General features: G+C 42.2%; 1 protein-coding gene across 1 annotated transcript; it reads left to right on the top strand.

The window, feature by feature from the left end:
- Positions 1-4803: 4803 nt before the first annotated feature.
- LOC147460016 (uncharacterized) lies at positions 4804-5334 on the top strand. Its single transcript, XM_086511665.1, has one exon. It carries the CDS (start codon positions 4804-4806, stop codon positions 5332-5334), a length of 531 nt encoding a protein of 176 aa, XP_086367791.1.
- The last annotated feature ends 8013 nt before the right edge of the window (positions 5335-13347 follow it).

Raw genomic sequence — 13347 nt, 5'->3', positions numbered from 1 at the left:
CACACACACACACACACACACACACTCACTCATGATTGTGCCATAACTAAGAATGTGTTTGTATTAGGATATGTCTACAAAAACTGCCACATATATGAGCGTAATTGAAGACCTTGAAAAGGATCAATTGACCAATGGAAAGCTTACAGTTGCACACGATCGATGCCCCCACCATAAGCGTCATAGAGTTATAGCAAAACGTGATTTTCCAAAACATCTGAAACTTCCTCAAAAGAGCACAAGGGATCCTTGAAAGGCAAAGGAGCTGCCTGAAGATATCTATGTTGGGTATAAATATTCTTTGGGGCATTGTTAGCATAAAAGGTTAGTGATGCCTTTAAATTAGCGTTTCAATGAGGAATAGTATAACACTTTTAGCCTAGATAGAGAGCAGTCATGATTTTCAATGATACTTATATGTTGACATACCAAAAAACAAAGTAAAATGCTTCATATAGAAGTATCCCCCCCCCCTCTCTTTATCTTTGTCCCTCCCTCAATGTGTATATGTGAATTGTTTCAAATTTGTATTGGGTTTATACACTTTCTTAACTCTTTTGGGTATATAGAATCAATGCACATTTTTTCTTGCTCTCATGTGTCTTCTATTATCTCCCTGTCTATCCTTAAGTGAAACTCTCTCTCTCTCTCTCTCTCTCTCTCTCTCTCTCTCTCTCTCTCTCCCCAAGATCCTAATAACCAATTTGTAAATTTTTTCATCTTGCAACAGATAATGGAGATTAACAATAACACGTCTTTGGTTATTGGCAATGACCAGTCAGCCACTACCAACTTAGATAATTGCCCATCTCTTGTGCTACCAATGTTGGAAAGTGCAATAACACCTAAAAGCATTCGAGTGTCAAAGGGACTTGCAAGGAAGCTTCCTGCAATGCTTACTACATGTAGGGTGGAAAAGCATTGCAACAAAAATCCATCAAGCTCATCTTGAATAGTGAAATCAACCAAGATAGCGACTACCATTGTAGGAACTTCTATGAATAATGTAACCGTATGACACGTAGACACGCTGCTAAGCGTCGTGGAAAAATTCTTCCCTTCATGGCTCCAAGTAAACGCATCATTAAGTCCTTACATGAAATACATTCTTCTTGTATTAGATTTGAAGATAATCATGATGCTTCTATGGACACTATTTCTGACTTGATAGGCTCCTTGAAAGTCGAAGGCGGATATTTGTGGAAGGTCCGAGAAGAGATAAGTCAAATAAAGAGTAACACAACGAGAAACCATAACCACCTGCAAGCACAGATAACTCGCGTACAGAAGACACAAGACCAAATTCTAAAACGTCTTGATGATCTTTATAGTAAAACAAATGAAGATCATGTGAATGTATTGGATAGCATTGTTCTTCAAATAAGGAGTACTACAAATAAGCTAAATGCTGTAGCAAATAGATGAAGTAGCTGAAGATTTGATGGAAAAGGATCAACAGTAGAGCAAGCTTAAATCGAAGGAGAAAGGAGTAAAAAAGGAGGAGAAGGAAAGAGAAAGGACGGATGCTTTGTTTGAAGAGTTAACTAATTCCTCTGTACATTTTACATTGGATCAGTTGTTGTCATTAGTTCCAATTTTCATAGATAGACTATATACAGTGATGAGACGGACAAAGTCTGTTCCGAGTATGAAGGAGGTGTAGCAGACAGTTCAGAGTTGTCAGATTAGCCCGAAGGATGTGGATTTTTTAGTACCAACACTATCGTTGGAATTTAATAACTGCAAATTTTCCGATGTTCTATTGGATGGTGGATCAGGGGTCAACATACTTTCGGAATCGGAATTTCTAAGGATGCAAGATGTGAGGTTGGAACCATCTCCATTTCAAGTGCTTATGGCTAATTAGAGCAAAGTTCAACCAATAGGGATGTTAAGGAGGCAAGGAATTATCATTCATGGATTGCAGTTTATGGTAAACTTTGTAGTCATCATGATGAAGGATCCAAAAAAAACATATTCTATGTTGTTGGGGAGGCCATGGTTTCGCACGGCTAAGCTAAAAGAGGATTGGGGAAAGAATGAAGTGATGGTTAAGAAAGGAAGGAGAGAAGTTACATTACCAATGGGGCCGAAGAAGGAATTGTCAGAAGAGATGAAGCCAATGTTGGCACAAGCAATTAACATGTCTGAAGGATTGGAGGATGATGAAGAAGCATATTTCCTAGCAGCAAATCCAACAATTGTTCCGGTATTTGAGGTAGATGTGGAGAGGATCATTGACAAATATGCAGAAAAAGAGAACAGTTTGGGAATTGATCAGTTGCAAGGGAATACGAATGGTGTGGAACAGGAAAATTTAGAAGAAAAGAAAATCCAAGAGGAAACTGTGATCGAGGATTCATAATTGGAACCAAAGGAGGCAATTCAGAGAGCAGAAGCTTTGTATGATAAGATGATAAAGAAAGTTTCTCGAGTAAAGAAGGATGATTTACATGATCTGAATTTGGGGACGAAGGATCATACAAAGATGGTAAGAGAGTGTTCATTTGGAAGAAGGCTTCAAGGAGGACTTGAAGGAATTACTGTTGGAGTATATTGATGTCTTTGCATGGGATTATTCTGATTTGAAAGGCATGGATCCTCAAGTGTATAAGCATCATATAAATTTGAAAATGGATGCTGTTCCAGTGATTTAGCAAAGATACAGTATGAATCCAAATTATGCCAAGCAAGTGAAAGAGGAATTGGATAAATTGCTGAATGCAGGGTTTATAGTGCCAGTGGATCAGGCGGAATGGTTGTCACCAATTGTAGTGGTACCCAAGAAGTCGGGGAAGTTAAGGGTTTGTGTGGATTACAGAAAATTGAATGCAACAACAGTTGCAGATCCATTTCCATTGCCTTTTATTGATTTAGTTCTGGATGATGTAGCGGGACATGAGATGTGCACTTTTCTTGACGGATTTTCAGGGTACAATCAAATACCAATGGCTGAGGAGGATATTGAAAAAAATACTTTTATCACAGAATGGGGAGCTTTTGCATACACAGTGATGAGCTTTGGATTGAAGAATGGACCACCATCGTTTTCGAAGGCAGCTTTTAAAACCTTTGAGCCACATTTGACAGATTTTATGAGGATTTTTATGGATGATTTTTCAATTTTTGGGGAAAAAGTCAGGCATCTGGAATATTTGAGGAAGTGTTTTGAAAGATGTAGGATGTTTCGGATGTCACTTAATCCCCAAAAGTGTGCAATAGCAGTACAGAAGGGGAAATTGTTGGGACATATCATCTCTCAAGAAGGAATGTCGATTGATGGGGACAAGAGTAGTGCCATTCAAAAAGCTGTAGCTCCAAAAAATTTGAAGGCAGTGATGCGGTTTGTTGGACAGATCAAATGGCATGGTAGGTATTTACGATATTTGGTGGATGTGAGTGCACCAGTTAGTCATTTGACTAAGAAGGAAGTGGATTTTGTTTGGGGAGAAGCTCAAGAGAAGGCTTTTCAGATTATCAAAAAGATGTTGGTAGTTTCATCTATACTTCAACCACCAAATTGGGAATTGCCATTTCATGTGTATGTTGATGCTTCCGACATGGCAGTAGGAGCTGTTTTAATGCAGGAGAAGATTAAGAGATGGTTCAGACCGGTTTATTATGCTAGTAGAATGTTGAGAGCACCGGAGAAGAATTACACAGATACGAAAAGCGAAGCTTTGGGAATGATTTTTGATTTGGAAAAATTCCAACATTATCTGTTAGGGAACAAAGTGGTTTTTCATGTGGATCATCAGGCTTTATTGTTTTTGGTAAAGAAGCCAAAACTGGAAGGAAGATTAGCAAGGTGGATGCTCATGTTGCAAGAATTTGATTAATAGTTGTTCATACTCCATGAACTTAGCATGGAGTGGCGGATTACCTCAACACATTGGAACATAAGGAGGAATTACCAGGAGTATCGGATAAATTTCTTGATGCGGATTTGTTCCGAGTGGAAGGACAATTTTTTGACAATTGGTATGATCAGATGGTTCAGTTTCTGACAGATGGAGTTTTACCCTCGACAATGTCTCCGGATCAGAGGAAGAAGTTTGCATTGAGGAGTAGACCATTTCTAATTATAGCTGGAGCATTATATAGAAGAGGAGCAGATCAAATTATACGACGATGTGTTCCGGATGAAGAGCAAAAAGCAGTGTTGCAGGAGGCACATTGGGGATCAGCTGGAGGACATTTCTCAGGGGAAATTACAGGTCGGAAAATTTTACAAGCTGGACTTTGGTGGCCTTTGTTATTGAAGGATGCATATAGTTTTGCCAAGGAATACGTTCAATGTCAGAAGATGGGGCAGCCTACACAAGGGGATAGGATGCAGGATCATCCAGTCTTACCATTAGAACCATTCAGAAGTGGGGAATGGATTTTGTAGGCCCAATAAAACCAAGGGCAAAGAGGACAGGTTCCACATACATTCTTGTTGCAACAGATTATGCTATCAAATGGGTGGAAGCAGTGGCTTTGAGAGATAATAAAGCAGCAAGCATGGCAAGGTTTCTATATAAAAACATTATGACAAGATTTGGATGTCCTATTGAGTTGGTGTAGGATCAAGGAACACATTTTTTGAATTCTGTGATTCAGGAGTTGACATCCAGACATATGATTTTGCATAAGAAATCTACCCCATATCATCCTCAAGAAAATGGGTAGGCAGAAAGCTCTAATAAAGTGTTGGTGAGAATTTTGAAGAAGATTGTGTCGGAAAACAAATCGGATTGGGATGACAAGTTGGATTCAGCACTATGGGCTTTTAGGACATCTTTTAAGGTGGCAACTGGAATGACACCTTTCAAATTGGTCTTTGGGATAGAAGCTGTGGTGCCAATGGAATATGTAATTCCAAGCTTGAGGTTGTCAGTTCAGCATAAGTTAAGTCCGGAGGAATCAATTTCTTATAGACAGAAGGAACTGCTTAAATTAGAAGAGGATAGAATTCAGAGAGCTTATTTGGTGGAAATTGGGCAAAAGAGGAGACAAGCATGGATGTCTAGGCAGGTGAAATTCAAAACTTTTCAAAAAGGGGATTGGGTGATGTTATATAATTCTAAATTGAGACCACATCCGGGTAAGTTGAAGCTGAGATATTTGGAACCTTATCAGATTGAATCAGAACAGGGTCAAGGAACATTTTTGTTGAAAGATGTTTTCGGAACAAAGATTTTGAAACCAGTGAATGGATTCAGATTGAAGAGATTTTATGGAAAGGTGCCTGAGGTTCCCAAGTGGATGGTCAATAGGGATGAGGATATTGGCAGTAAATTGTTAATAGTTGATGTTCTAGGAGTTGCAGTGGAATGTTTAGAGGCATAATTGGCAATTTGTTCTAGCAACTCAAAACTTGTCAAGGAATTTGGGATTCGGAATTCGGATTGCGAATTGGAAGTCCGAAATCGGACTGTCGGATTTTGAAGTCTCGAAAGTGGAAAGTTGGAGGAATGGAATTGGGCAAAAGAACATAGAGGTACTAATAAGTGGGGTACTCATTTTAAGGCAAAAAATTTGCTTAGTGCTGATGTGACTCACTTAAGGAAGAATAATTTTTTGGCGAATCCTGCATGGCGTGCCCGAATCGAGGAGAATTTTCATCATCATAAGAGTAAGGTGGTGAGAGGAGTTGAGGATCACATCCAAGTGTGTGAACATCGCAGTTTAGTGAGTGAGTGTTAAGTCGGGTGAGAAGGGAGAAATGTTTTCATCATAAGAGTAAGGTGGTGAGAGGAGTTGAGGATCACATCCAAGTGTGTGAACATCGCAGTTTAGTGAGTGAGTGTTAAGTCGGGTGAGAAGGGAGAAATGTTTTCATCGAGGAGAATTTTCATCATCATAAGAGTAAGGTGGTGAGAGGAGTTGAGGATCACATCCAAGTGTGTGAACGTCGCAGTTTAGTGAGTGTTAAGTCGGGTGAGAAGGGCGAAATGTTTTCATCGAGGAGAATTTTCATGATCATAAGAGTAAGGTGGTGAGAGGAGTTGAGGATCACATGCAAGTTGTGAACGTCGCAGTTTAGTGAGTGTTAGTCGGGTGAGAAGGGCGAAACGTTTTTTGAGAATATTAAGGGAAAGCTCATGGAGGGTATGCAAGATGATGCGTCAGAAGTGATGCCGAACACCAGGTTGATGAAGACGGCGATGGAGGAGTTGTTCAAAGCGCGGCAACAGGAAGAGCCAATCGAGGTGGAAAGCGATGAGGCTAAATCTTTGAGTGATCAGGGCAGCGTGGAGATGGCAGTGGTAGCGTTTGACCCTAATGAAGCGAAAAGCCAGGTATGGCTCAAGCATATAGGTCTTTATGAATTTGCATGTCTACCTTGGGATACATGGGCAGAGAATGAATTTGCTAAGCAGCAGTGGAATATGATAAAGGAAAGTGATGGAATGATTACATCGAATGTGCGCTTGACACCAAAGTTGGTGTCCAAAGTCTTCAAGGTTCCTTGTCTAACTGTGTCGGCTAAGACGAGGAAGCTAACCGATTCCCAGATGAAAGGGGAATTCGGAAATCCGGTAGGCACGAAGGCATACTACATGGTGAAGAATGCGGGTGGAAACAGAGCTTCAAATTTGTTTTGGTATTTGGAAAAAGTGTGCATCCTCCAGAAGACTGCCTACATGTCCAAGGAGGATTTTGCACCTTTGTTTCAGGCGGAGAGAGGCATTAAAGTGGATTGGGCATCGGTTCTGTATGATCGGATGCAATTAACTGGAAAAAGAGACTGACTTCGGACACCAGCAGTGGGCAGAGTAGCACCTTATTTGGCTGCAATTTTCGAGTATGTTTTGAAGGTTCCAACAGTAGCAACAGGTTTGAAGACACCAGTGGTAGATGTGGCAAAAGAAGAGGGAATAGCATATGGAAGTAAGAGAAGGAAATTGTTGATGGGCTCTCCAACAGTTGAAAAAGGTAAATCACCTTTCAAAGTCTCTTGGGGAATCAAAGCCGAACAGTTTCACAATGGAATCAGAATCAAGAAATCGGAGTCCAAAGGCAAAAAGGTAATGCTGTTCATGAAAGGAATGGGTGAAGCCGTGGAGAAGACTGCTCTGGAAAGTTTGAAAGTAAAAGTGGGGAGCAGTGACAATTATGAGCATAAGGGAATTTTTTCTGTGGAAGAGGCAGCTAATAGTTTGACTCAACTAAATGAGTTTATGCAGAATCAAGATGCAACTTTGAGGGTGATGGAAGTTGAGAAAATGGAGCATAAATGTAGTGCTATCCCGGAGTGGGAAATGCAGAAAGTTCGGATGCAGTTGTTTCAGGAGAGGTCAGAGAAAGAAAGACTGCAGGAGGAAGTGAGAAGGATTATAGGAGAGGCTTTGGCGAGAAATGCGGAAGTTCTGAGTGTAGTTGAGGATTTTACTAAGTGGGCAGATGGACTAAAAGCTGCAGTGGATGAAAAATTCAAAGAACTGGGAGACAAAGTGGCTGAGTTGACCACTGAGAATATTTTCCTGATTAATAGATTGACTCCGTTGATAGATATGGAGAAGGCCGCATTGCAGAACCAGGGAATGATAGGTATTTTGGTTGCAGATTCGGATGCGGATGTTCTGAAGCAGGAAGTGCTGGAGTATACACAAGAGATGTGGAATAAAGCTACTAGGCTTTGGAGGGAACACATGGAGGTGTCGACGGACAGATTCAAAAATTGGTTTCAACTGGTAGGAAAAGAAAGTGTTAGAAGGGAGAATGAGGAATTGAAGGTGGAAAATGAGAAATTAGTGGCAGAGATGCAAGAGTTGAAGGAAAAAAGTAAGGAGATTGAAGTGAATGCAGGGGGACTGAGTAAGTGGACGACGGAACTGAGCAGTGATGTTTTGGGATCAAATCGAATTGTAGCAGCAGGAGTGGAATTTGAAGTGGAAGCGGAAGTGGAAAAGCAGGTGGATTCGGATGTTGCAGCAGAAAAGGAAGATACAGAAGGAGATGCTGGGGAGCAGGTTGTTTGATCAAGGGATTATGGGTTCAGGTTAGCCTGTGGCTCTAGCCACCGGGCTGTGCTAGGTGTTAAGCGTAGGAATTTTGGGATGTTTACCTTAGTGGAAGTTGGAATGTTAATTTTTGTACTTTGGGATTCCAAGGGGTGTTCTTGGGAAAGGGCGTTGCCCATTAGTCTTATCAAAGTATGTAACTGTTGTTCAATATCTTCTTGGGAATGTGAAGGCGGAAGTTATGGCGGATTTAGTCTGTTGTCAGTTTCTGTGTTCTGTTCCAATTCCACTTCCATTCTGATTTCTGTGTTTTGTCTATTCTGAATGTCTGTGCCTTAAACAACAAATAAATTGCACTTAGAGAGATAACTTGTCTTTGTTAAGGTGACATGTGGGTGCTCTTTGTTCCAAATTATACAAAAAGAAGATTGAGAAAGCTTCTTCTCATACCCCATTTGTTCAAGTGTTGTGTTGATTTCACTTAAATATCCCACTTGTTTGTATATTTATGGAACCAATTGAGTCTCCCTTGAGCCATCCAACATCCTTCTACTTTTATGAGGCATATTCTCATAGCTTTTATCCACAAACTCATTGAGCAATGCTCTTTCTAAGCTATGTTGAAGTCCTCTTCTCAATGTACATGTGTTTCCATGCACATATTGGCACACACCGTCCTCAAAGTTTTCCTTTTAGCGGTACTACTTCAGATTGTTCGTTGGGTGAGGGCTTTGAATGGATTCCCCCAGGGATTGTAGTTCTCTATTTGGGTTTTCAGGTTGGCTTGGACTTGTCCCTTGAGCAGCAGACTACTCCCCTCCTCTTGTCCATTAAAAGGAAGTTGCTGCATTGGAGCTCGACATGGATCCAAAGTTGTAGTGGCCAACCAGGTGTTGTTGGCCACTATGTGGTACATCATGTCTTGATGGATCTTCTTAAGCTCCTGTACCATCCAGCTAGAGAGGATGATTAGGAACTTTCTTTGGTCATGGCGTGACACCCAATCATCTCGGGCCAAAGTAGCCTGGCAGGTCATTACCTTACCATGTTGTCAAAGGGGGCTTGGGATCATAGGCCCAACATAGTAGAGCAGAGCCCTTCTATGGAAGTTTGGTGTCAGAGGATTACTTCTGGGGGAGGAGCCTTGGAAGGATCTATTACTTCACCATCTTCAAGATCAAGTCCCTCAGGTAGAAGGCCCTTAGAGACCTTCCATCAGGTGGATCTTTATAGAGATGTACAGAGTTGTTCTGAGCAGGAGGTTGGAGGATCGGCTTGATGCAATCTTGCTTCGGTCTTGGGAGCAACTGAGGAGAGTCCTGGAGCAGCACCAACCCACTTGTATGGAGGAGTGCTTGTGATAACCCCTGGTTTGGAACCCCTTGATTAGCACTCAGAGAGGCCACCTGGTTTGGTAGTAGACCTCATGTTTCCTAGAGTCCCATGGTAGAGGGCCACACTCTCGGTGACTGGGTCCAGTTCTCAGGCTTACCCGAGGATATTCAAAGAATCTAGCTATGAGGCATGAGATGAGTGCATAGCATGTGCTAGGACATTACAGAGGCTTTACCAGCTGATTGGCTCACCACTCTAGAGACAACAACTCCCAGATGGATGGTGGCCTTCACACAACTGGAGATCCTCATCCCAATTTGTGCTTGCTTGGAGTTCGTACCCCCAATGTTTTTTGAGATCCAGGTAGATGGTCGCCTTCACAGAGTCTTAGTAGAGGCTCCACAGGTTGCAATGTTTTTTTTAGAGGATACAAGTAGTTGGCATCTGTGGGAGAACTTGTTTCATAGATCCTGACCCAATAGATCTTGAGACAACCCATTGGTGGCTTTGGACTTGGGAGAGTTTCCCACTGGCACGAGTGCATTAGGAAGAGAATGGGGTCTAGGAGGGCCTCTTTATTTGTCAATTTAAGGAAGTCAAAGCTCTAGTATTAATAAAGTAATCAAAGGAGAGCTTTTGAATTCAAACGGGCAAAATGGCTAGTTTACTTGAATTCAATTTTTTCCCCCAAAATGAAATTTAAAACGTGGCGAGCAAAACTATATCAAGTAACATATATACAAAAAGAGCTCGGTGTGAAGATTATAGATCTATATCTCCGCTCAAATCGGAGATTGTATGTAGGAGTTATGGAAGTCCAAAAATCATAAATCCCCTCCCTTTTCTGGGGGGAAAAGTGCATCCTTTGACCATTCTTACACCTCTCTTACACACACACCATTCTTGCACACGTGGCATGCACCTATTTGTCAAAATGTTAGTCACCTCCATAATGTCATGGCAAATAAAGAGGCCCTCATAGACCTCATCCTCTTCCTAATGGCAGTGGGACCCTAGAGAGTGGTTTTGGAGATACCCCTTCTCTTCTTCCGATCACCCTGGGATCCCCTTCTTTTAGCACATTAATTGATTGGGGTGCCACATAGTGGCAACATGGAGAGAGACTTGTCTTGCTGCAACACTTCATTGGAAAGAGGAGGGTCTCACAGCTAAGTTCTTATCAGATTTTTGGGAGCGATTATGGGACTCCAAACAACAGAGGCGAGTCACTTTGTTCCAGTGGCTAGTTGCACACATAGCTATATCAATGGGGATTTGGCTAGTACATAGTGTCTTTTCGGTAGATTGTGCAGCTTGCGACCATCCTTTGGATATTTAGCATCATTGTTTGTGGGATTGCCCCATGGCACAATAGGTTTGGCTTCGGGTTCTTCGCCTGATGCTAGATCTCTCCACAGTATGTCAGTACACTTAGGGTGCTGTAGCCTAGTCCACCCTCTCGAGCCTTGCACTCCATTTTGAGCTAGCCTCCACCAACATGATGATAGTGATCTAGGGCGGTCGTCCTACACTTCAGCCTGCTACATAGATTACTCCCTAGGAGTGGTACACTGAGAGAGAGGTGTGTTGGGATCCTGTCTGTCTCCTAGCACTCTGGTTCATTTGGTGGGCCCACTATTCCCACATCTTTGAGGTTCGCCATGTTCCACTAGTGGAGATTGTTTGTGATTTTTGGTTGGAGATGATTCACACTCTCAGGGGTTAGTTTGAGAGACTTCACGGAGAGGCTTTTTTGCGACTCTAGCGCCCATGGCCTTTCTTTAGCATGGTCCAAGGTGCTTCCATATGGAATTACTAGCCACTTGTGTGGCTTTTTCCTCCTCCCATTTTGTGATTTAGCCTCATTGTGCATATTTTTTTCACTCACTAGGAGAGTCTCCCCATGATTTTTATGTAGCCCTGTTTTGTGGAGGTTGTTTGTAGCCCTATAGGCAGGTTTTATTAACTAGTAGTAGGATGTTTTTCTCAAAAAACATAGAGAATAAATCCCATATCTTGAGATAGAAGAAGAGGTGAAAACAAGATATAGCAATTCTCTGGATACAGATACAACCTACGAGAAAGATTCTTCCAATTCAAGGTATGAGGAGTTTGATCTCATGAATGTGGATAAATATGTGAAGAATGTGTCTGAAGGGTAGGATGAAGTGCAAGCACATATGCGGGGCATAAACAAAGTGGAGATATGCCATTCTACTAGTGAGCACATCTAGGTAAAGATGGTACCTTGTGGCTATAGTGATGAGCCTGGGTGTGATGAAGACATGTACTTTTCTAAAGAGGGAGGTCCTACCAATGCTATGGTCAGAGATGATGTAGCATAGGATGATTTTTTTCCTTCTTTGTCTAAGGATGTGGTAGTAGAGCAGGTGCTTGAATCGAGGAAAGGGAAAGTCATCATGCATGAAGTAATGCCCTAGCCGCCTGACCCACTTCTTATGGAAGGGATTGATGATGCTCAGATTGTGGTTGCTACATGCATGGAAGCAAGCATGGAGGTGGTGGTAAAGAAGCCAATGGTGGAGAATTTTTCAGTGTATCCAATGTGTTCTATGATACATGGAGGAGAATCCTAGGTTGTGACCTTGTCCAAGAATTCTAAAGAGGTATGTGCTTCATGGTTGATGGGTATGCTTGTGAGTGCAGTTGTGCAATGGGTAATCCGTAAGATACAGGGTTCTCTTTAAGAGGACTCTACTTTACATGGTTGGGAGGGAGGGTCAGATATGTACGTGAAGCAAGATGGTGTGCATTGTTTGATGTAGTTGGATGGACAAGGGTGGTGCTTGGAGTGGCACATGTATTGTATGGGCATTTTGTGTGCATGGGTGGCTATGTGCTTGGGTATAGTACTATAAAAAATTGATACAGATGGATAGATGCACTCAAAGCCAAGTTTTTGATCCTGGAGGTTTGGCTAAGCAAGGGGTTGGGCTATTAAGTATGGAGCTTGATTTACCCTTGTAATTTTCTGTGGTAAAAGCGCACATTTGTAAGGCCCCCATTATGAGGAGAAGCCATCATGCGTGAAGGAAAATCACTCGCCGGAAACCAAAATTTTCACGGCCAAAAATCAGGGGCAACTTTAGGGGCCTCGGGGGCGGAAGCCCCCGATACTTTTTTTCCCTCGCCGGAATATTCCTTTTTGCCGGAATATTATGGCGGCCCGGCGGCCGGTAGTCAATGGCCAGTGGCCGAATTCAAAAGCGGACTTGTCTTCTCAAGGGCGGCCACACATGGGTGGATTGGAGGGTCCGATTTGGACTTATCTACACAAGGGCAGCTACACATGGCTGCCTCTCATGAGAGAGGGCAGCCCTTTTGGCCTATAAAAGGAGGCCATTTCTACACACCTTTCATAGTGTGAAGTTGATGCAACAAGATGAGTGTGAGGAGGTGAGAGTGAAGCAAGGTGGGAGCTCTATTAAGGGTTTAATCCCTTTGTAAACTACTTCTTCTTTTGAAGTGCTAAAGCCATTGAGTGGCTGCTTTCCCGTGGACGTAGCCCACATTGGGTGAACCACGTATATCGTGTGTACTCTCTCTCTCTCTCTCTCTCTCTCTCTCTCTCTCTCTACTCTATAATCTATTGTGTGTGAAATCTATCTCTCTCCATTAAGTAATCTACTCAAATATCTATTTAGCTACGTCTTATTTCCTAACATGGGCAACCTACTGCATGGAATAATGTTTGCAATGATGGTGTAGCTAAAGTTGGTCGATGGTGTGAAGTGTGCAATGGAGTGCTATGTGTGCTCTCAAGGGCATGGAAAAGTTGTTGGGAAGTTCTGAAGGTCAAGGGCAGGCAAAGGGTAGTGGATGTGTATGCTTTATGTGGTTTTGTAGGCCTAAAGTGCTCATATTACAGTACATGTTGGTCTCTTCGGATTGGGAATCCGAGTTTAAATGACCAAGATATGAGTAGTTGAAGTTTCATTAGGGGCCAGTTGTGTGCCAGGTTGGCTGCCTTGGTAGGCATGCCATCTAAAGATTTTTGGGCTCGCCACGGTTCTACAAGATAGTGTAAAATGTGTGGACT

Source organism: Adiantum capillus-veneris, chromosome 4 (assembly GCF_014529385.1).
Source record: "Adiantum capillus-veneris isolate H3 chromosome 4, ASM1452938v2, whole genome shotgun sequence".
In the NCBI taxonomy this organism is placed as follows: domain Eukaryota; kingdom Viridiplantae; phylum Streptophyta; class Polypodiopsida; order Polypodiales; family Pteridaceae; genus Adiantum; species Adiantum capillus-veneris.
Note: the sequence above shows the minus strand (reverse complement) of the source record. Positions and strands in the feature narration are given on the sequence as shown.

Excerpts from the sequence above, each read along its gene's own strand:
- LOC147460016 (XM_086511665.1), top strand. The coding sequence starts at position 4,804 with ATGACACCTTTCAAATTGGTCTTTGGGATAGAAGCTGTGGTGCCAATG.